The following is a 23,577-nucleotide window of genomic DNA, read 5'->3' as shown; positions in this document are numbered from 1 at the left end:
GTGAACTAAAATCAGATCAGATTCATAATGGTAGTACTGTAGTTGGGTAGAACCACCCAACTACTATTCTACTGGCCCCATATAATATCCAATAGTTTTGTGGTAATAACATAGTCAAGCGTAACTCATCATTCCACCTTCATGTATTTATCTCTTATCATCGAAGCGTGACAATGACACTTAATTTAGTTCGTAACTACCAAGTTGATGGTTCTTGCTTCTAATTTTGAATATAGTAGGTTGTGTGAAGTCACGCGCAACTCCCTATATCCCACGCATTTATCTCAATGAATGAACAGGAAGTTGTTTATTTTAAACTCGTGAATTGCGGATGCGTAACACGAGTTATTGAGGGTAATGGGAAAATGCGGTCGCTCGATCGCTCGTTGGGCTGTAAACATTATGCAAATGAAGCACGTTTACTACTTACCTATAAATTGCTGTGCATGTTTTTTAAAGCTCCTTGAATACGTAAGACGGTACAGAAAATTTTGAAAGCTCAGCTATTCACAGATTTTCTGTGCAAAATTGCACGCAGTCGTTCAGCTGGAATTTTTATTACGTGTGTGTAATGACAGCGATATTCAGACATGATTTGATGCTACTCTGGTTTACAGATTTAATGAATGTAACCGAAGAAGTTTCAATTCATAGACCCAACGTTTCGACACTCCTGTCTAGTGCCTTCATCAGGGGTGATCTAAACGCTGCAACAAGAGGTACTTTTATATGATCACTAATTAGCGGCCGTTTTTTCTGACGAGGTGTAAATAGGCGTCAGGAAGCAAACCGCCATCGTCACGATTTAAAGGAGCGTGGGCGGTGTTAATATGCCAAGTCTCCAAACAAAGGCACTGGTGGTAACGCCAATTAGTGGAGATAATTTTAGAATTATCCCACCCAATTGTATGGTTAGTTAGGCATATGTGCTCCGATAAAGCTGAATTTTCCTTTTTGCAAAGGAAAACCGCCTTTTGGTGCTCTTTTAAACGTGTACCAAACTGACGTTTGGTCTGTCCGATGTATTCGTTGTCACAGTCATTGCAAGGAATAGAATAGATGGCGTCGGTTAGTTGTTCTTTCGCGACAGGATCCTTAGGTTGTAACTGGTTTTTGGCAGGTTTTTGTATAGCCATTTGCCTTTAGGACATTGGAAACATATTTCCTCTCCTCAGCCTTCGAATCGAGTAAAGCTATTGATGAAAGGGAACCAGCGACTGGTTTTGCTGTTATTCCCTACATTCAGGGTGTTACGAAACCCATCAAGAGAATTTTGAATAGCCACAACGTTAAAGTTGTTCAAAAACCTATGGGGCATATTTTCGCCAAACCAACTCAAATGCGATAGTTTACCAAATCAAATGCGATAGTTGTACACCACAAAATTGTTAAATGGGCCTGGGATGAAATGTTACTTGTTCTCGATTATATGTTGCCTAGCACATGACCAAAATTTACGCGGGCGGAGAGTCATCAATGTTTTCATTACTCGGGCTTTCTTAAATTCGTTTTATTCTATTGTTTTTTTTTGCGTTCAGTTACAAAACGCGGTTCCACTACGGTTGCGTGAAGTGTAAGCGCATGCGTAGAATGAACCCTAGAGCACATGGTTTAAAGCAATGGCTGCCTTCGTGGACAATTCCTTGCTTGATGTACGCGGAAGAAATTTGATGGCTACTACGCTCAATATACATACAAAGTCACACACCGTTCGCGGTAGACCCACACTAAGACTTGTGGAGCGTTTTGGGAATGGTTCGGTCCGCGAACTTTACGAGAGATCAACTTAAGAGCGATCCTTAACGAGTGAACCTTCTATCGGGAAATATCAAGCGAAACCTGCTATATCAAACGAGCTATCTCATATCATGTTTACATGTAAACACAATCGTGTATTTAGACGTGATCGAGAACCCAGTAGAATACCAGAAGCTACTCTGAAACGTCTCAGAAGAAAGGGCAGGAAACCGAGGGAATTTGTTTATGAGTGTTTTCGTCCAAGCATACCGAAGTCCTCTTGGCTACGTCGTTATGTGAAGGTTAGAAGAGTTACAAATAATGTTTGTAGGCTTCATACGAAGAGGGTAATATTAAATAAAGTTTCACAACATGAGAAGTAGTATTTGTTGAATTGTTCTGTGAGGGTATATCAAAGGATAATTAAGTTGAAGCATAGAGCAAGTCGGTATTTATCAATGTTTCTTGTAATAGACCCATGTGTCTTTATAAGAGTCAGACACACGTATCAAACTATTGTAAATTTCAACTGAGTTCAGATATAGAAAAAAACCCCTGCACCATACAGCCAAGCTAATGAGTTGGTATTTAGACAAAATTCAGGACAACAATGTGTTGCAATGACTTTATGCTCTTTGATTTACAGTAACAAACAAGGAATCAATTCTGCTAATGATCTCGTGTCAATAATGAATATTGGAGCAAGTTGGTATTTATCAATGTTTCTTGTAATAGACCGATGTGTCTTTATAAGAGTCAGACACACGTATCAAACTATTGCAAATTTCAACTGAGTTCAGATATAGAGAAAAACCCCTGCGCCATTCAGCCAAGCTAATGAGTTGGTATTTAGACAAAATTCAGGACAACAATGTGTTGCAATGACTTTATGCGCTTTGATTTACAGTAACAAACAAGGAATCAATTCTGCTAATGATCTCGTGTCAATAATGAATATTGGAAATCAGATGTATTCAAGTTTGTTTCAGTTAACTTTACGGTGGCATATAACGACAATTCCACAGTTCTCTCTGTTATCCTACAAAAGAAGAAGATCGAATGAAGAGACGAAATCACCGTCAACATGAATATTTCCCTTGGCGACAACGATAACATATATATGTCAACCTTTGTTTTACGTGAGTCAGATTCTGTTAAAATGTCATTCAAAATATTAACAAGAACTGATCATCCAAGAAACTGAAGAGAGAACATTGAACCTCATGTAATAACTTATGAATAATTCCTCGGTTAGACCCATTTGACGTTGTTTCCGATCAATACATAGGAAAAGAACACAGCATTGATACCAAATATTGAAACATCTCTAACATTTTGTTACAGTTTTGTTATACGTAATTCCAAAAATTGATTCTCTACCAAGAACACTCAATCTAGCTATACAATGTTGCAGTGGTTTCAGAGATTTTTCTATTTAAAAAAATATGAACTATTGAACAGTAATATTGCTTAAATCTACTGATTTCTGACAACTCTCCTTGGGTGAACATTTGGCAACAAACTACGACTCGGTACCAATAATAGATTAAAAATTCCCTTCTCCTTGCAGTTAAAGGCAAATGAATTAGCTATTCAGGGTTCGTAAAAGCCTTGAAAATCCTTGAAAATCCTTTATTTAAAAATAAAAATTCAAGGCCTTGAAAAGACTTGAATTTGAAGACTAGGGCTTGATTTTTGCAACGTGTTTTCTTTAGCAATTTCCAAGTTGAAAATTACAGTACTTTCATGGAAAAGCTGAGAAATAATGTTCAATAATTTTAAAATTGTTTATGCAAACCTTTCCAAAAGTGGTCCTTCAATTTTCTAAAACTTGGCCTTCCAAGTCATTAAAAAGTCCATGAATTTCAACCTTTGGCATCTGTAGGAACCTACTCATATTTGGTAATATATTATTTTGATTGTTGTCTAATACGATAACAACATTCATTACACTCCAGCAGACAAAAATAAACACAAGTAGACTTATTTATGACCGGCAATGACGTTATTGCGTGAAGACAATAATAATGGAAATATGGCAGTCCCCTAAAGATAACTTCAGGTGTGCGATATCGAAAGCCTGAGTACACGATGCTATGCGTCCAGTTAATAAAGTATTGCCTTGATTTCCCAATATTTACAACTGAATGAGAGACAGTAAACTTCACTTTCACCCACATTTACTACCAACTTTTTCTTTTGAAGCATATACAAAAATGAGATATGTTTAAAACACATGACATCATCCACTCCTGTCAAATGTAATAGCATGATCATTTCAATTGTAATGCCTTCTTATCCCAACGTTTCTTTGCTACATTATCAGCAAACACTGAATTACTGCTGGTACTCTAAATATGACAATCAACCACAAAATTCCCTGACCAGATAACATTAAATATAATCCAAAAAAATCATGTAAGTCATCTGTCAGTTCACGAGTTTGCTCACAGAGCACTTTGATTTATATAAGATTTTAAAGTAAAGTTTACTCCAAAAGTTTATCAAACATGGTGTAATTACTTTAGAGTGATCTAACATTTGAAATGTCCATAAGCGTACCTCATTATTCCATCTTCATGTAAATATCACTTATCATCAAAGCATGAAAAGGAAACTTGATTTAGTTCGTAACTACCAAGTTGATGGTTCTTGCTTCTGATTTTGAAAATAGCAGGTTGTGTGAAGTCACGTCCAACTTCCTATATCCTAAGCATTTACCTCAATGAATAAAAAGGAAGTCGTTCATTTTTTATATAAGATTTTAAAATAAAGTTTGCTACAAAAGTTTATCGAAGATGGTGAGACTACTTTAGTGTGATCTAATGACTTGAAATGTCCATAAGCGTAACTTATAAACAACATAAAACTTGATGTTGTTCTGCTTTTCAATTTTGTTGTATTGCTTCACAGATACTGGAAATTCAATATTTGAATAATCTAATTTATTAATATATATTAATATATTTTTTTATTATTATTCTTTTTATTGAAGAATTTCCTACGTTTACATACAAAATAGAAATTAAGAAAGAAAAAAAGGGAAAACAACACACACACACACACACACTTATATAGTACAAGTACAAGAATTTATTAATATATATGATGCTTGTAGTTTTTTCAAATTTTTTGAGGATCCTTATCTTGCGGTTTAACATGTGACACCATCGGAAAAATTCATTGTCTTTGGTTTTAATGTTGATCGATCCTTTTGCGCAATTTATCAATTCAGATGGAAGTTTGATGTATGAAGATCTTTTTACAGCATTGTATTGCACAATATTTATCCAATGTCCATTGACAGATTTGATTGTCCATCCAGAGCCCTGAGATATTCATGTTGTAATCTTGTTTGAATCTCTAGGTGAAAATTGTAAGATCGTCTTCTAAATCAAAAACATTCATTACAGTTTTGGGTGCATCGTTGAAATAAGCTGTTTCATTTGATATACCATCTTGTGACATCTTTTCAAATGTGATGCGGATGGTCTCAACAAATTTCAAACCTTTCGTTTCTTTCATTTCTTGTGTCAGTCTGTATTGAATTGCTTTTCCTGCTTCCGTTTCCATGTTTTGCTTAATGGTCTGTATCATTTCTGATTGTTATTTTAAATGATTTGGTATATCCTTTGTGAGCTTTACTTTTTTCTTCAATTTTTGTTCTTGATGCTGTAACTGATACAACATTTTTTATTGTTCTTGGTTTGGGTGTTGGTTTCCATCCATCTCTAAATTCAAGTGGTGCATTGAGGAATAACATTATCTTTATATTCTTGCAACATCTGTTTGACACTTTTTCGTGGTGCTGGAATTGGTCCTAGGGTCTTTCTGGTTTCACATTTTTTTCCAACAATAATTTTATTAATTGAGACTAGGACAATTCTTCAAATATTTTTTTATTCAACATATTATTCGATTCGTTAATTTTCATCGTACTATATTGTAATAAATAATTTTTATATGTCTTATTTAATCCGCTTTAAAAATTGAATAAAACGTTTTAAAATAAGATTATTTTTGTGTATTTTTTGATGCTTCTTACTTTTTTATGTGTTCACCAAGTTTATAATCATGACTGTTATTACAAATATCACAATACCGTTCTTTTTAGACATATAGTTTGCTTTTGTTCTTCTTATTTTGTGTTGCCTCGAACTTTGAACTGTTTCCACATTCTCTGTTTAATTGTTCGGTTCCATCTTTCAACAAAGCTTGAGTTTTCTTCATTTTCTGTTGAGTATATTGCTATATCATGTTTATCTAAAAACTCTTTAAGATGTTTATTATAGAACTCCTTACCCTTATCAATCCACACGCATTGTGAAGATGGTCTTAAATGCTTTAGTTTCAGTTTCACCTTTCTTGTCTTTTAAAGGTTTTATCCAAGCATATTTGAACACATCAGTAACCATAAGCAGATAATTTTGCATATCAACAAGGTCTGCACTCCATATTTCATCAATCTGATTTACAATAACATGTCGTCGAGTAAAATCCGTCATCATAGGTTTGTGTAATTCCTCTGCTAATTGTTGTTGCCATCGTATTTCTTTACTCGACGGCTTTTTTTGTTTTTTGAAACACTAAAACCAACTTTATGTTTTGTGTTTATCATGTTTCGCGCCAAGAAATTTCCCCATTGTCTTTCATTATATGGAACTGCATCAAGAGCTTTGACCATTTTCGATCTGCTTCATTTTCGCACTTTTTGTTATCTTTGGATACAGAATAGTCAACATTATGCTGCATTGCAATGGCATCTTTCAAGTATTTGACCAACGTTTTTGTCATATTTCAGTTGTTTGTCAAGTGGGTTGTATGGTCCTGTGTGTTTATGTCCAGAAAGTGTGAAACCTGATTTTGGTTTTGATAATTTACCAATTACTTTGTGGATATCAAGACTGCCACCTTTACATAATGGATGTTTTGGATCATTTACACCTTGAGGTGAATACATACTCATTGGACACCATTTTGAATAATCAATCTGACCACTTTGATGAAGAGGATCTAATTTTTTTGGTACGTATTTATCAGCAATTTCTATTATCTTCTTTTTTGCAAAATCAGATTTGATAGCCTTGAAGCACCAACTCTACCAAGATCATATCAACCTTTTACACCAGTTTTCAATGCCATTTCAATGTTTCCTACGAAACATAAACACGGCAGATTTAAGACGAAGATCTATTCAGAGATGCCTTGTCTGAATCGGTGGATCAAGCAGGAATTCAAAGTTACCATGTTTGTGGTCAATAGTAAAAAGATACGGGGACTTCCTGATAAAAAGGGCACCTGATCAAGCTAATTTCAATGATTTAGTTATGACGGTGTTCTCTGAATGCTGGTGGAATTAATAGTTTGAACGCGACGGAGTAAGGACTCTCATTTAAGAATCTTTTTTCTGGTTCACCATTCTAAGTTTGTCTACGTTTAAGTAGTACGTGGTATGGTATGGCGCCTTTATCTCAGTGCCCAACATATTAGAACTAACCAAAATAATGTATTTTTCTCCAGTGAAAACTTCCTAGTTGATGCTGAATATGACTAACAACTTGTCAATTTTGTATTTCTAGGAACCTTTATTGTTACACTATTGCTTAACAGGTTTATTTCAATAAAGGACCTAATCGTCTCTCGACGGACATTCTGAAAAGAATATCATTCACTTATGATGAAAATGAATTCTGTTTCATACCGGTGCATGGCATTAAAACAAAATAATATTATCACCTCAGTTTGCCAGCCAAGACACAAAAGGTGGCCGATCGCAATTAAATGTGTCTTGTTTTTCATCATTACTATTATTTTCAGGTCAGTTTTTTATTATTTTTAGGTTCCCGCAATTCTGATGCGCGCATATCAGTTAATATAATGAAGTAACACCTCATACTGTAGCTTGCTTAAAATAGACAATGTTTGATTAAATAACGCATTTGAAAGCCGAGAGAAGGAAACTCCGATAGACCGGGCAATTGGAACTCAGTTAAAGACTCACTTTTTCTTTGATAAAATCTCACAGGCCTACGTGTCAAGTGTATCACAAAATCAACGTTTCTAAAACAGAATGCGGATTATTTTTTGGTTAGAATTATATATGAAGGTATTTATAAACGTTTAAAATGGTTTTCAGTCAACCATTGAGTTTAAAATTGTTCCCACGACACATTCATTTGCACGTCAACTCACCAGAATATTCAAATCCCTTTCCATTTAAGGCATTGAAGACTGCTGATACAAAAGAGATTTAATAGATTATCAAGACGTTATTGATATCAGGTTCAATTTAGGCCATGAAAACAAAAGTTGCGACTGAAAAGTGGATTTCACCTACCTGCGACAAACTTCATCGTAAACTGCCCTTGAAGCTGGTGAAGACACGAAGTGTATTCTCCTTTGATTTAAAATTTTCTCCTTGTTTAATTAGGAACAATATCCTCCTTTTGTAAAGATTTTGCTACTCGTGCAATTACAAGCAGTAAAGAAGTATTGACCGGTAAGCCTCATATTTCTTTCTGAAGGATAGGTCCATAACAGTTACTCTTAGTTTTAGAAAATATCCGATATCGTAAACTTTAAGATCTCGGTTGCTCGAGAACGCAGTTACATGGTTGTGATATTTATGCTTGTTCTGTTAGCAATTTAAAATATCTCGTGTCTGCTGGTTTGTTTAGATCGGGTACACTGCAATACTGAACCGTTCTCCCACAAAAGCAACGTCTTGACGTGTTGTAAACACAACAATTTGACAACCAAACATGTTATCGAAACTCTTTATTATGTAAAATGTGTTTAAAAAATGCATTTCGTTGTATTTCAGTATCAGAAAAATATCTAAGAGGACAGAGAGTATCAGTACTAAAAAAAAAAAAAAAAAACAGCATGACTACTTTTTTTCACGAGACAGAATTTTCAATGAAAAATGCTCAAATCTGTCCATTTTTAGTAAAAAAAATTATCAGAAGATAATCGGTCTGCGATACTGACAGTCCGCTCACAAGCGCCAAGTTCATTAGTGAGAAAATAAAAGAGAACTACAACACAAGCTTGAAATTACTGTCATTATTATAGAGAATATAAATGAGGTAAACGTAGTTAAATGCCACCAAGTTCAGCCAGCCAGCATCTCAACATGTTATTTCTTCTAACAATACATTACAGATGAGTTGTAAAGCCTGAGTCTGTTCCGGTCTCCTTTTCGGTTCCTTTTTAGTTTTGGGTAAAAAATAAGAAATAGATCTGAAATTGAATCTTTAATCATTAATGATATTGGTATTAACAATTCTGGCTATGCCTCGAGCATTTGTGTAACTCCTTCTATTATCTTATCTAAAAGATAAACCACAAACCGAGCATCAGCCCTTCGCTCTGACGAAGGGGTAACGTTCGAAACACCAGCCTTTAAACTCTTTACGGTGGCCAATTTACGTTATCAACTAAGTTGTTGATACTAAATTACCTTGTTATACTCTCCCACCGACGCAGCACCGCGGTTTTTCTATTAGAAACTTACCCCCTTTACAATTTTTTTAATTCTTCTTTCTCTTCAGGAAGTGAGCCTTTGTTTTATGATTGCTTGGAGTTCATCCATCTTCAACTACACGCAAAAACACGGCTTTAAGTCACCCAAAAAGCTGCATCTTACCTTTTTTCCCGCAGACTGTCAGGTGAACTTGAAAAATCATTACAAGCAGCAAGCTAAAAGTAGCGAGTGAGCTGGGCACGATTGAGAACACATTTTGTACGTAACTCCCACACTCTTGGCAATCGGCAGATGCACTAGTAAAAAGAACGAAGCACTCGAAATGTTTACGCTTTGTAAAATATTTCTAAAGAGAATAACTCAAATAACTGTATTGACATCGATTACCTGAGTTTTATAAAAGTTATTTTATCATCTTGAAAATCTATTTTGCTTTAGTAATTCTCCTGAATAGCCCTTGGGTGTAATTATTTTTTCTAATGAAAATTCCATCCTCTTTTACTCAAAATTTATCTTGAGGCTTTGTCGTCTCCTTTCGTTTCGCGAGAAAATCCCATTGATTTTAATGCTCCTGGAACGCATCCTATGCACCATAAGATGCTGGTGGAATTTATTGTTGAACAGGATGGAGGAAGGAGCCTGGTAGGGACGAGGGATGAACAGAAGAAAAGACTAATAGCAGCGTTGAATAACAAGAAGAACAAAGAGTCAAGAAGAACATGTATAACACCGAAAAAAAAATTAGAAACGCGATAGAAAATGGACGAAGAAAGAAACTAAGGAAGGACAAAGAACATCGAAGAAAAGAAAAATAAACAGGCTGGGATGTCACATTTTGTTTTAAAAATCCCTTCATATTTTACAGGGATAAAAATAATTCTTATCTCAAAGCAAAAAAATCCAAATTTACCTTCCTCTAGGAAATAAAACTTGTATGACAATATAAAGAGTCCCTGAGGTCAGATTGGAGATGGTACCTACGACAGAAATCACAAAACCAGAGCTGCCCTGCAGAAAAATTGATCCAATAAAAAGGATTAGTTTCATATCAAACTCATGGGGTACAAATAGCCTTAACATGAATGTAGTGACCACGCCCACTTCAACACCCCCTGAAATCGAGTGTAATTTTCGAATGTTTTACCATCGTGCGGATTCTCTACGGAAAAAGCACTCAATGTACCTCTGAAATATTAAACTATAATAGTGTGGCTTTCTATTTTACTAATTTTCTAACTTGAAGGTAAAGTTTTTTCCCTCAGTCATTTTTACCTCTCTTTCTCCGAGCGGTTGCGTGAAATTAACAAGGCGTTTTTGATCAAAACACGACCGAGCGAAGGGTCTCTGGCGATATCTTTTTTACGCAGGCGCAAATTAAAAATGTACCGCCAGAATAAAAAAGGGGAATAAATTTCCTTTGTTTTGATATGTAAAGTGTCGAACAAAAAGCAGATTTGCCTTCGTCATACAGCTGTATCTTCCTCCTTTTGATTTTTCCTGTTTTGTAAGCGTGAAAACAGTAGGAGAGGGATCGGGAAACTCAGAAAGCGCTTCGGGAATTAATCTGCCATTGTTTACTTACAAGATAAACAAGTAAGATTTGTGAAGTTCGTTGAAGTATGAAGTCTAAATAAATGCCTTTTTAAAGCTTGTTTGCTGGATTTTTCGTAAACTTCCCTGATTAATTTTTCGTTTCAGCTTACTAGTCTATACTATTTCAAAGCAATGTCAAGACGAAGACGGAGAACCATGAGTCGGTCCTTTCAACAATCGTAAACAAAGTGTTTGAGCAATCAGGTATACGAGGTGTAATAATCAATAGCCGCATATCAGAAGTCTTCAGAAAGAAAGTATTCTGTCTTCAGAAAGCTGTCAAGAAAGCTAATAATCATGGCGGAAGGCAATTAAACGGGCCCTCGGTATCGATTTAATATCATATCGATCTCAATATCATACAGTTTTGTATCTTTCTTCCATGGATTCGCCTTTCTAACGAGGGTGTATGTTGAGAATTCATTGCAAAATCGCTTTGTTTTTTTAATTTCCCTCTTTGACCTGTCCGCCATTTTGAAAATTCGTAACAGAGAGCATGCGCATTACGTGGGGTTAGTGGTTGCGTACACCTGGAACCGAGAAAAACAAATGTTCGTCGCACTGGGGAAAGAGTTTGATATGAAACAAGAAGAAAGGTAAAAAATCTTTAATAACTATACTATTCGTAGCGTGATCTTACAATCCTAGTATTAAAGCACAATTGGATTTGTATAGTTATCATTAGTTTTATGAAAATTTTAGATCAAAGCCAAAATAAAGAGTTCTTCAACTTACTTTGTTGTCTCCAATGAGTTCTGTTGCAAAGCCAAGTGCATTAACAAACATGGCGGAGGACCCAAACCCCAGTAGAACGACGGCTGGGTAAGTGAACACTCTCGATGACTGGTTAATACACAGAAACCACAAACACGATCCAGTCACGGTCAGAGCAGCCACAATAAAGGACCACTAAAACAGGATGAGGAGCTTCAACAGATAGCTAATACATATATCATTAAATTGTCGCTTTTGAATATTATATTTCCAGTTTTCTGACTGCTTAACTGGTATGCTTATATACCGAATAACCTTATATGGAAAATAACCATCCAAGCTTTGCTAAGCTGGGTTTAGTTGCTTTTGGCTGCAAGAGGACGCTTCTCCGGAGTAATAGAAATTAAGTAAAAAGAAATACTAGTCAATGTGATCTCGGTAACGATAAAAAAAAAAGCTCAAATAAAACTACGATGTGACACTATTAGTGCGTAACGTTAACGTTTTTGAAAAAATTGCAGCTGAATTCAGAGAGAGAACGTTTTATGGATTTTAAATCGATTCACTTTGTGTCGTAGTCAGATCCAGCTGCGCAAACTGCTTAGCTCCGGCTTGTTGGCGTTTGAGACCAGATATTTAAGGGTAATTAAATTGCTATTCGGTTATCAGCTTTAAATTTTGTCCACGAACATCGCTTCCATTTGAAAATTACCTGAAAATATATTTTTTTTCTTTTCATTACCTTTTTTCCTACTTTTCCAGAGAGCTTCCTTGATATTTGAGAGGACAGTGTGGCACTCACTAACAATATCAATGGCAAATTGGCAATCGCTTCCTTCGAAAAAAGCACAAACGTCTGAGGTTATAGAAATTACAAGTTTTCTCGGGGGTTCGAATTGATTGTCTTGCTTTCATCAAATTTGCATTTTGTCGAATCCTTGATTCTCCCATATATACCAATCGGGTACGTGCAACTTAATTCCCTCACAAGAGGAACTAGTTTTCCGTAGGCAGAACTTCTACCTGACACCTGAAGGAGGTTTGTAGTCATCATGACGGTTATCTTTCGCTCTTTTGGTAATGCCTAAACCAGCATCAAGTCGTCCTTACCTTGTGATTTTTTATTCTTAGTAAGTGGGGCATTGACAGAGTAAGTTTCTTGGCTATAAATAGTAGGGTATGAACGCTAACAGGAAAGCGATTCGGGATGTTTAACTCGTGGTCCACTCTGAATAGTAATTTGCTACAACTACTCCATTTTTTTACTCAATTCTTTCAAATGTTTAAAAAATTGAGTGATGGTCCTTCTGTCTGTCTGTCTATCTATCCGTCTGTCTGCCTGTCCGTCGTGTGTCTGCCTGTCTGTCTATCTGTCTGTCTACCGGTCTCTCTGTCTGCCTGTCTGTCTGCATGTCGTGTGTATCTGCCTGTCTGTCTCTTCTTCCGTCCTAATGTAAAGTTGGCTAATGGACGGTGAAGGAGGAAGAAAGGAAATGAGAATGGACGAGTAAGCAGGTAGTTGATTAACCATTGCAGAAAAATCGAGTATAACGTTTAGTATCTTTCAAGCCCAGAAAAATAAATCAACGAGGGAAATTCTTAAAAGTTTGCTGGTACATACCTTTTCAAATTTCAGTTTGTCAGTGAGGAGTAGGGGCAGGTAAGCGTAAAACACATCCTGTGAACCCTTTGTACACGCGTAAATAATTGCGACCTGTAAAATAAGAGAAGTGAACTACATTTGTAGATAACCACGTCCAACCGTTCCAGAAATTCACTTATGACAATATCCTAATTTACGATGTATTACCTGCACTAAAGTTTTTTACAATATAATAACGAAGAAGTATGTTCCGGAAACCACTTTGTCCTTTACTACATAATTATGAAAATCCGGTGTGTATAGAAATGTTTTACTCACCGCGTCTTTTGGATTCCAAAGAGTATCCTAACTGTTCAAATTTTGTCCTCCGAGGTGGGAGACTATGGATGCCGCCGTTTTGAAAATAGCTCAGTAACCTGGCCGCTTGCGCAAATATGTAACGCGCGGCTCATAAGTAGCGGTTACATTGGTTATTGCAAAAAAAAAACCAAACTTTCTTTACTTAAAAATTTACTTTTTTAAGAACTTTTAACTATGCAAAGAAATCGCAATGAAAAGGAAAACATGGAAACTGAGACTTTTTCACGTCACAGGTAAGAGGCCAAACATAGCGGGACTCGAATCGGATTTTTAGCACCTTTATAGACAATTTTCGAGAAGTTAGGCTACCTTTTGAATTCTCACGGCTGGTGTCATAATCTCTCAAACGCAATTTAATGGTGGAGAGAAAAATCATGTGTTTCCTGGTTTGTGTTTCTCCCTGGATCATCTGCAATAGGCATTTTTTAGTGTGAAAGCTGAAGATTACATTGCAGGTACTCAAGTGCACTATGATTACATGCACGCAAAAGTTAAAATTATCCAGGAAAGAACGAGTCAGTGTTAAAGAAATTTTCATTGTACCAGAAATTAAGTTACCTTGTACAAATGAGGATCTTTGAGCCAGGTTCTCACTGCCTTTTTTGGTGGTTGAGCGGATTCAGTATCAGAAACAACAGATGGCATAGCTCTTCCCTCATCTTGGCTAACATCCTGAGAATGTTGGTTAAGCTGTGTTTCTTTTGAATCGAATCCTTGATTGTCAAGACCAGAGGTCAGTTTGTGACCTTGATTGTACAATTCTGACTTTTGTTGTCCATTTTCCATTACTCCCCGACCGTTTTCCTTTCGCTGCTGATCTATGGTTGATGAAAAAACAAAAACGGCGTCATATGTCAATTTATAAAAACATTGAGATCAGAAAAGCTATGGAATTAAGAAAATGTTTTAGGGAGTAAAATGAAAGGAAACTTTGTTAAAAAAAAAAAACAACAAGTGAGTTGTTACACGGTCTTATAAATAATGAATAAGAACTTACATCTGTCAAAATACACGAATGACTGTAACACAACGGGTGATGGTATAAAGGAGGTTTCTCTCTGCAACAAATGTATGCGGTACATCAGTTGAAAAAGATCATCAGAAATGATAATAATAATTAGTGAAATACGGCGCAATTTTCTCTCAAAAATTCTGTAGACGTAGTCATGATAAAGTGCAATCATGATTCCAGTAAGGTGGTTAACAGTAACAATGGGGGTCAGTTCTGTGGTGTGAAAAAATCCCTTCTCCGATGCAGTGGCAAGATTCCAAATTCCGTTGGTAAGGATCATATAATTGTTTCAAATTATACCCAACGTTTACATTTACATGCAAATAAGGACTTCGAAAAGCTTAGGTAGCCACATGATTTTTAATGTAATTTTAGATAAATCAGCACTCATACATTTTTCAAAGACAAAAATTTAACTCTGTTTTCTTTTAAACTTATTTTTAAGAAAATCGAGCATTTGCTGGCTTTCTCAGTTAGGTATCGCTTTAATAGCAGTAATCAGAAAATAGCTTTAACAGCAGTAATCAGTACGCAAAGGCTATCACGCTTGTAACATTCCCCGTCATTCTTTTTCACGAACTGTCGCGTAAACTCCACGCGAATTTTCTTATGGCCTTCAATACTTTTGTTACGACCGTTTTTGGTGCCCAAGACTTCCCCACTCTTAGCCAATTGTTTGCGCTTCGTTGGGTGTTTCATTCTTAGAACTCTCCTTCAAACCCTAAGTTAAAACATTCAACTTTCTTTCGATCTGTCTATCATTTTGTTTTCATGTGCTATCGCGACTTACCAGTAAATCAATTTAATTTCAATTTTCTGCACTGTTCGGGATAAATTCTCGTGTTCTCAGCGAATGAGCTTGCATGTTATTAAAAGGGAAACGATGGACAAATGTCCATTAAATGTGTGGTTACTCAGGTAGCTCCTTCTCTGTCTCCTTTTTTTTAAGATGGGCAAATGAACGTTTAATCGTTTTTCTCATAATTTAGAGTCAGACTAAACAATTGTATTGATCGCGACGTTCCCAAAATTTACCATATAATCTGCAATTGACCTAGACCGCCTGTTTTCCCCCGAATCGTCTGAAGGTTCTTTCGTTCCAAAATGGAAAATGGCAGAGCAAATCAGTCCTACTCCTGTCAAGATCAGGGTTATCACCTGTAGATGAGCAGACATCAGAACTGCAGTTAAGTGAATTCAGTGATAGACACAAAAAGGATAAAGTTGTCTTAGGGCCTGTTTACATGGAGGTGGGGGACCCCAGGTAGGAGGGGTAGCCCGCCTGTCCATATAATTTCTTATTCGACTTGATACGTTATACGGAATAGTTTGGGAAACCAACTCTAAATATTCCGAAATGTGATCATTTCACACTCCTTGTATGTCCGTTGCGGTTTCTGGTGATTTCTGCCATGAAACGGCTAAGAAATGTACAAAGTTTTAAAACATACTTGTTTCGCTTTTGAGCTTTTTGCCACGAACGCGACCCCGGCTAGGCGGGTTACCCCACCTTGACACGTTTACATGGCAAATTATCACCCCGGCTGACAGGGCTACCCTACCTGGCAGACAGGGCAACCCGCCTAGGCAGGTCACCCCACCCATCATGTAAACGTGATCAAAATGAAATAAGAAATCATATGGACAGGCGGGTTACCTCACCTGAGGTCCCCCACCCTCATGTAAACAGGCTTAAGCGATAACTCCAAATGGACATGAGCCCATCAACCACAAGCTGAAAGCTCGGATACCCCTTGATGCTCTGTGTCGGATATACAGGAAGAAAGTAAGTAGAGAAAGAAACAACAGTGGAATAGTAATAGTCAGTGGCAGCACTAGAATCATGTGGATGTTATCAATTACCATAAAATTCATTGAGCTTTCTTTTGTTAACTGATCACGGCTATCTCGTCCAAGAATTAGCCATGCCACAAGGTAGGAAACGATGCCAGTTAAGTACATGAAACCCGTTCTGTTGATAAGAAGTCAACTGCAAGTGAGCTTTGAAAAATCTTTACACTTTGTAGAGGCAAGAACGGCCTAGGGATTTACTAGTTAGTTATTAAGTGTAACTGTCTCGGAAAGGAAATCAACTTCGACAAATACATAAAACTACATAAGATTTGAAATTAAGAGATCCTCGCAGCTAAGAACACTACTGAAACGAGTAGTTGTAAATAGGACCTGAAAAAATTCAGGCCCGTACGGGATTTGAACCCTACATAAGATTTATCCGAAGTAGGATCTTGGGAAAACTTACGACCGAAATACAGACATACCAGCGAAACCGGGAAGTCACGCATGATTCATGTAACCAATATCGCTATGTTTATATTTGTTATTATGATTACTATAATTTTATTATGATTACTATAATTTTATTATTATTATTATTATTATTATCATTATTATCATTATTGACATTACCATAATTGTCTATAATAAAGTTCGGATATAACACGTGCTGTCATTGGTTGAAAGAGCGTGCTCTATGAGGGTATAAAGCATAGAGCTGAGCTAAAGCTGTCACGTCATCAGCTAAATTGTACTATATGTTTCACCTTTTCCGGGACTTCTCTCTGGCTTTTTTAAGTTAATTGAAAGTGAAATTTCGGAACAAGCGAGCTGGTAAGTAGCAACAGAATGAAAAATATAACCAAACTGGCATAACTGTTAAAAGTCATACTAATCATGCCGGTGTCAGAGCGACTGCGATCACGCTGAGGTCCATCGTGGCTAGCTCATCATGGCGATCTTCGGTCATCGAAGCGAAGCAAGCCTCAGGAACTACATCGGCTGCCCTTCGAGTGAAAAAATAAGAGCTTGCTCTGATATCCTTTCCGATGCGCTTTCATCCCGAGCGATCTCTACGTTCCGGTGAATTCGGCTGTCGTTCATTCATAAAACACTCGCCTTGAACTGTTTGTTTTCTACCTGTCATGTGAAAAAACTCGTGTGTTTCATGAGCCACGATTCGGCCGAGTTTCAGTGAACATTTCGCTTTCAGATTCTGTATTAGAGACTAAAAAACTTCAGGCAAAAGTGTTAAATTAGACCTGCCGAACTATTTAAGTTTGTAAACTATTGCAGAATGTGAACTTTGATGGTGTTTTAACTTTGATGGTTTGACACTTTTGACAGCTTTCGTCTTGCACAGCTAATCAGATTATTTAGGCCATTCTAACAGGGATTCTGATTGGCTTATTGTAGCGTAGGAGTTATGAGAGTATAGAGCATGCTGACAACACTATTGTTCGCTTTGGAAATAAAGTTTGTTTTGAAAATTGAAAGTAATGCTTGGGAGTTTGCTTTGGGAATTTAACGGACTCTTTATTATAAACAAATAGAGAAACCTTGACTGTGCTCTATTTTGTTTTAAAGCGCTCAGGAAGCGGTTTGAGCTATGTCTTGTGTTTCTCACTTCTTTCGTACTCTAGCCGCTTCCTGCGTGCTTTACAAAAGAACAGAGCACAGTCAAGGCTTCTCTATCGGTTAATTTACCCAAACCATTTTAAGTACCAAGTACAATCGTGACGAGGGCTCTGCAACTCGCCTAAATTTATTTGACTAAGAGCCAGGTTGTAAAAAAAATCGTAATAGTGCAAATGCCTTGACACTGTATATGTTGCTACGTCACAAAAGTACACGGGTGTCAGGCCTGGTTACTTAGTTCTTTGGTGGCTAAACTGATCGGTCCCCAGTTCCTATACGTGGGGCAGGGAACACCCCTGTTTTGACCAAATCTGACTCTAAGGCTAATTAAGCTAAAGTATAGTCAACTTGTCCCAACATGGATACGAGTATATAAGTGTAGCAATCGAAAGGGTTTCACGAACCTCAAAGCAGTAAGTTTGGCGGCCTCACTTTGATCCTTTGCCAAAACCGGAATAATAATAACCTCGAAGCATGCCTTCACTGTTTAGACTGATAGTCCTAAAGCTTTTTGAGCATGCATTCGAATATCTTATGACGATAAGCCCGCCAACCACCCCACCCCGCGCTATGCTATTTTCACTCAGCAGCTGGTCAGCGGTCACGTTTACGAGGTAAACAAACCGATCGATTCTTGATCGCCGTTCTTGTCGATCGGAAAATCAAAATACCAGCGTGATATTGCCGCGAAGATGAAGCAGTTATGTTATTTGATTCGTACTTCACATTCGAGTCGAAGCTTGGGTGGCACAGGTTATTTCTTGCGGTGGAATCGACGAGGGGAATTCAGAAAGTTGTAGTGTTTGTATTGTTGGAATAAATGGTCGCATGGGGATGGTAAGTTTAACAAACAATTTCAAATTTTGCCGCTTGAATTGAAAGAAAAGTTCATTTGAATTGCTTTCTTATATATTTCTGACGGTTTAAGATTAACCTGCTTGATTTATATCGGTTACGCTTCATGTTGACAAGTCCCTCAAAATGGCGGCCAAACTTGGAGATTGCCGAAAATTAGGTAAGTTCACGGAGTTATAAAGTTCTCGTAAAGGTCGGGCCGCAAAGTTTTTTTCTGTAGTTATCTCTTCTATGGCACCTACTTCCTAGCTATGTTAGTTGGATCAGTTAAGAACGCCTCACTTTTTCAAAAATTTACCTTGAATTTGATCGGTTTTGGCGTGTTTGATTTAGGCGAACCGATAAGGTGTCATTCAAGTCTTCCTGTTTCCTTGATTGACACGTGATGTTTACGAAAGTCGCCTCGATAGATAAGATAGAGTTAATATACATGGCTGTGGTTTTTTTTATTTGCTGAGTTCCGTAGTTTTTTGTAAATTGTCCTCTAAAGTTGTATGAAATTAAAGTCTTGAAAAGTGTCACAACAAGCCTTCGCTCTAGTGAAATTTAATTTCCGTAAAACTCTGAAAAATAAAGAGATCCGATCAAACTGATTGTGGTTTTAGTATAGGTACATGAATGTCTTACAACACACGAGAAACGAGCGAAATCCGTGTCTCAAGCAAAATCGACCGGACCGCTCTTACAGAGACACTCTCTTAAGCGCTCATAACAGATATCATAACTGATGATAATTTACAGCCTTGCTTTAATAAGTGAATATGCACGAACAAGGCTGAATTCGAAAGATAAAGACTTTGCCAGAAAAAAATTGTTTGGAATAAAAGAGATTGTTCATTTTGATTTTCTTTGTAATGGTTGATTCTGTGTTCAATAATGCTATTAAACTTATGACTCATACCCTTTGATTCAAAATTCAACTAGGCATTGTAGGCTTCCCAAATCTATCTATGAATCTCTCTTTTTCGAGTCTTTCTTCAACAGGAAACACATTCGACAACAGAAAGTGACTAAATTCAGACCTCAACTTTTTGCTATAAATAGAACAATGATGACAATGTCTAACGAGAAATTAGAGCAGTCGCCGGGAGAAAGACTCTTTGAAGTTCTCTGTTCTCCACCTCGACTCATGGTTAAATCTTTGCTTAAGCGATCTTACGCTTTGCGTGAAGTAAGTCGGAAAGGAGGAAACTGGAAGAAATCGCAAGGCAGCATGGCGCGCAATGCCTCCGTATCACATAAGACCTTTGATCGACTAACGTATAGCAGCTACTAAATTACATTTGTTACCTTCTGCCAAGTACAAACTTTGGGCAACACTAATCAATGGAAAGTGACTAGGAATTCACTTAAAGCTACTTCTCTCAAACTCTGAGGAACATCGAGTGAAGTAACAGTACATCGACATGCAACATACAATGATTGAGTCTTCGTCAATCCCGTAGAGTTTGAAAAACATGTGCAGACAACCGTGAAATGTTATTTCAGTGATATAACGTGAATCAATGATATGCATTATACTTACTATGTCGAGATATTCGTGAATTATACAGCAAAGTTGCAATACTATCACTTGAGTAAAAAAAAAATGCTCCTACCTCCAATCATCCAGGATCGTATATCTAAAGCAAACATGGTCGAATCACGTGTATTTATCAAAGGCCTGTTCTAAATGTGCGTTGAACTGTTTATAATAAACCGCTACTAAAGTACATGTGTTACCTTCTGCCAAGTACAAACTTTGGGCAACGCTAATCGATGGAAAGTGACTAGGAATTCACTCAAAGCTACTTCTTTCGAACTCTGAGGAACATCGAGTGAAGTAACAGAACATCGACATGCAACATGCAATGATTGAGTCTTCATCAATGCCGTAAAGTTTGCAAAAGATGTGCAGACAACCGTGAAATGTTATTTCAGTGATATAACGTGAATCAATGATATGCATTATACTTACTATGTCGAGATATTCGTGAATTATACAGCAAAGTTGCAATACAGAGAGCTGAAAACAGCATTTGTTATGTAATGTGAAGACCATTTTCTGGGGTGGGGTGGGGGGAGATAGTACCATATATTATAGGCTATTATTTCAAAACACATTACTAGACACTATTTCCATTTTTTTTGTGTTTGTTTTGACTTGATTAAATTTTGTTTTGCGGTTAGGGGGTTGTTCCAAGGTGAGACATTTGCCAAATAGGCTTTCTTCTTATGTTTTCTTTTTCTTGGTTAACAAAAGATTCAAGCCTGAGATAGATTTTAATTATAAAAAGCCCCAAGTGCTGAGGTGATGACACTTAAAACACGCAAGAAAACCCATTGCTTATTTTTCTTATCACTAAAAGAAAACAAAAAGTCACTATTAAAGCCAATTAACAGATGAACTATTAATTTTATCGGGTTGTTAGAGTGGTTCTCGTGAACTAGTGAAATACACTTTAGAATATTTTGTACCATTACCCTCCAATTTCTTTGTTTCCATTCAGACCTAGCAAAGAGAGTATAGAGCTACAGCACAACTTAGATTGAAGTTTGTGGTTGAGAAACATCCTATTTTGTATATTCTCAATTTGTACTTCTCGCACTTCAAATATATCACTATTACGTGAACTCCGAAAATAATGCTTTAAACTATCAACGGACGATACTTCGAGAAGAACACATGTACCATATTAAACTCACTGTTAACAAAAGCCTCCATCAAGTCTCGGCCACCACGCCCCCAACCACTGCCTGACTGAAGAACACACAAAATTTGGAACCTTTGGCTCGATTACCAGGAGACGTTTTGACAGAGATTAATTTTATCAACAAGATTTAAAAGACGAATATTAAAGCTACTTTATAAGTTATTTTGAAATACCAAAGCTTCAAGATTTAATGGATCAAAATTAATTTTTTAAAATTACGATTCGGCAATTTTCGAAGGCGTTTGAAGTGTCATACCACGGTTAACGCGTAAGAATGGGTCTTAGCTCTTTCGCACATGTTCAAATCTCAATTGTACCGCCACATTCAAATGGAGCGAGAAATTTCCTATATTTTGGTATACAATTCGTCTAGTTTGCGACCGATTTAGATGGGTCAAATGGCCACTCAAGTAGTAGCACTGTCACTGGTTTTACTTCTGGTCTTCAACGGATCCGTAAAAGCATGGAAAAAAGATCAGAGGGTCCAAACACAGGATGATTTTCCGGCCATTCGTTACCTTCGTTTACATGCAGTATTACCAAGTAAGTAGTCTCATAAATGAATTAAACGATTTGATTTTTTCCTCTTGTTCTCAGAGATACGGAATTTGTTGCCTGTAAGTCTCGAATATGTCTGATACCGGTATATAGTGTTTGACAATTTTTCAGCTATCTTCTCTACAGAATTGCCAAAGAGAATGGAGAGGGAAGTGGCGAATCTACCTTCGCTGCAGTTGTGGAGAAAATCATGTAACAAACGGGCGTTAAATGCATCGTCGTCAACAATCGTTAACAAATGTCTTAAGGAAAAAGATTGGGACCATGTGTGCAAAGCTAAAGCGAGCAAGAGGAAAAGTGGAGGTTTCGGTGTCAAGAGGCTCACTGACTTATTCTGTCAAGTTATTTTATCACGAGTTAGATAATTACTTTATTGAAAACGAGCTCTGGAAGAATCTTTGCAGAACGTAATTACTAAGCGACGGAAACTTGAGGAAGGGTTCGAGGACACAGAGAGAAGCTGCAAGTATCACAAACTGAAAAAGATTCCAAAGATTCCAACGTGATGAATTTCACTCGCTTTGCGACTTTATCTACGGCTGTCACAACGACAGGATGAAAGTTTACGGTCGTTGGTTTTCGATCTTGTCTTCTTTTCTGAATAAAAGCCTCGTTGAAAAGACCTCGTCGGAGTATCGTTTTGGGACTCTCCTTTCCCTTGCAGCCGCCATGTTTACAAATGTAAATTGTCACTAACGCGATTGATACTCTGATGCGCAAGCGCAGTTAGGAAAGCGTTGTTCGCGCCAGCCTGGACGCGAATTAGAGCAAATGTTCACGCTTATGGGAAATAGGTTTGATATGTTGAGGTTACCCTCTGCCATACAAATCTTTCGCATGACAATCAAATATTTTGAACCCATTATTATTATTACAATAGGTTGCAACAGCAATACACCTTACTGTTAAAATGAAATTGGTGTAGTTTTCAGATATGAGCGACACTAAGGCTCTTCGCAAAGAAGTACAGTGCTGATATCCCTCTTTAGTAGTTTCTTGGTGAACAGTACCGGAGTAATCTTTACTGTATTCCAGATGGTAATCAGTATCAAACACATTTAATGCTGTTGGTCATTCTGGCTGCATTTAAAACGCCTGTCTGGCTAATTGTGACAAACTTGAATAAAACTGATCTATACTCAAGATAACGGCTTCAAAGCAAAGCGATCGTCACAACATCGTACACAATTCTGAGTTTTTCCGGAGGTCTGAGTTTTCGAGACACCCCATGAAAGAATATGTGCGTAGACAAATTCTCTAACCTTTCTGCTCTTGTTCCTTAAACTTTTAAACTTCGTATTGGTATTCTGCTTGGTTCACGATCACATCTACATATAAGATGAGATTTGCGTTACGTTTAAACTTCATTTGATTAACATTAGATAGCTCAGCTGATATGGCATGTTTCTCCATGAAAGGTTCACTCATAAACGTTCGCTCACAAAGAGATCTCTCATAAAGTTGGCGGACCGACCCGTTCCGAAAACGCTCGACATCTTTTAGAGAGGGTCCACCGCGAACGCTGTATGCATAT

At 37.0% G+C, this 23,577-nt stretch overlaps 1 protein-coding gene and 1 long non-coding RNA gene across 2 annotated transcripts; one reads left to right on the top strand and one right to left on the bottom strand.

Annotated features, from left to right (window-relative positions):
- Positions 1–1,615: 1,615 nt before the first annotated feature.
- Positions 1,616–7,435, top strand: LOC136283105 (uncharacterized). Its single transcript, XR_010718553.1, has 3 exons — positions 1,616–2,039; positions 6,539–6,687; positions 6,811–7,435. It is a non-coding gene; the product is annotated as an uncharacterized lncRNA (long non-coding RNA).
- A 1,139-nt stretch (positions 7,436–8,574) lies between these two features.
- Positions 8,575–20,418, bottom strand: LOC131774759 (major facilitator superfamily domain-containing protein 12-like). The gene is made up of 11 exons (XM_066171365.1): positions 20,318–20,418; positions 16,369–16,477; positions 15,541–15,663; positions 14,491–14,551; positions 14,052–14,311; positions 13,152–13,244; positions 12,273–12,365; positions 11,552–11,725; positions 10,134–10,231; positions 9,386–9,519; positions 8,575–8,945 (listed from the first exon to the last, which is right to left on the bottom strand). Exons 2-11 carry the CDS (start codon positions 16,465–16,467, stop codon positions 8,896–8,898), a joined length of 1,185 nt encoding a protein of 394 aa, XP_066027462.1. The 5' UTR covers positions 16,468–16,477; positions 20,318–20,418; the 3' UTR covers positions 8,575–8,895.
- Positions 20,419–23,577: the final 3,159 nt, after the last annotated feature.

Source organism: Pocillopora verrucosa, chromosome 1, assembly GCF_036669915.1.
Source record: "Pocillopora verrucosa isolate sample1 chromosome 1, ASM3666991v2, whole genome shotgun sequence".
NCBI lineage: Eukaryota > Metazoa > Cnidaria > Anthozoa > Scleractinia > Pocilloporidae > Pocillopora > Pocillopora verrucosa.
The sequence above is the reverse complement of the archived record's forward strand: the minus strand, read 5'-3'. Positions and strand labels throughout refer to the sequence as shown.

Bases quoted from the DNA above. Each gene is read 5' to 3' on its own strand.
- LOC131774759 (XM_066171365.1), bottom strand. From the start codon at position 16,467: ATGTACTTAACTGGCATCGTTTCCTACCTTGTGGCATGGCTAATTCTT. The intron at 15,664-16,368 runs GTAATTGATAAC...GCTCATCTACAG, and splicing joins AAAGCTCAATGAATTTTATG to GTGATAACCCTGATCTTGAC. The intron at 14,312-14,490 runs GTAAGTTCTTAT...CATCAACCATAG, and splicing joins ATTCGTGTATTTTGACAGAT to ATCAGCAGCGAAAGGAAAAC.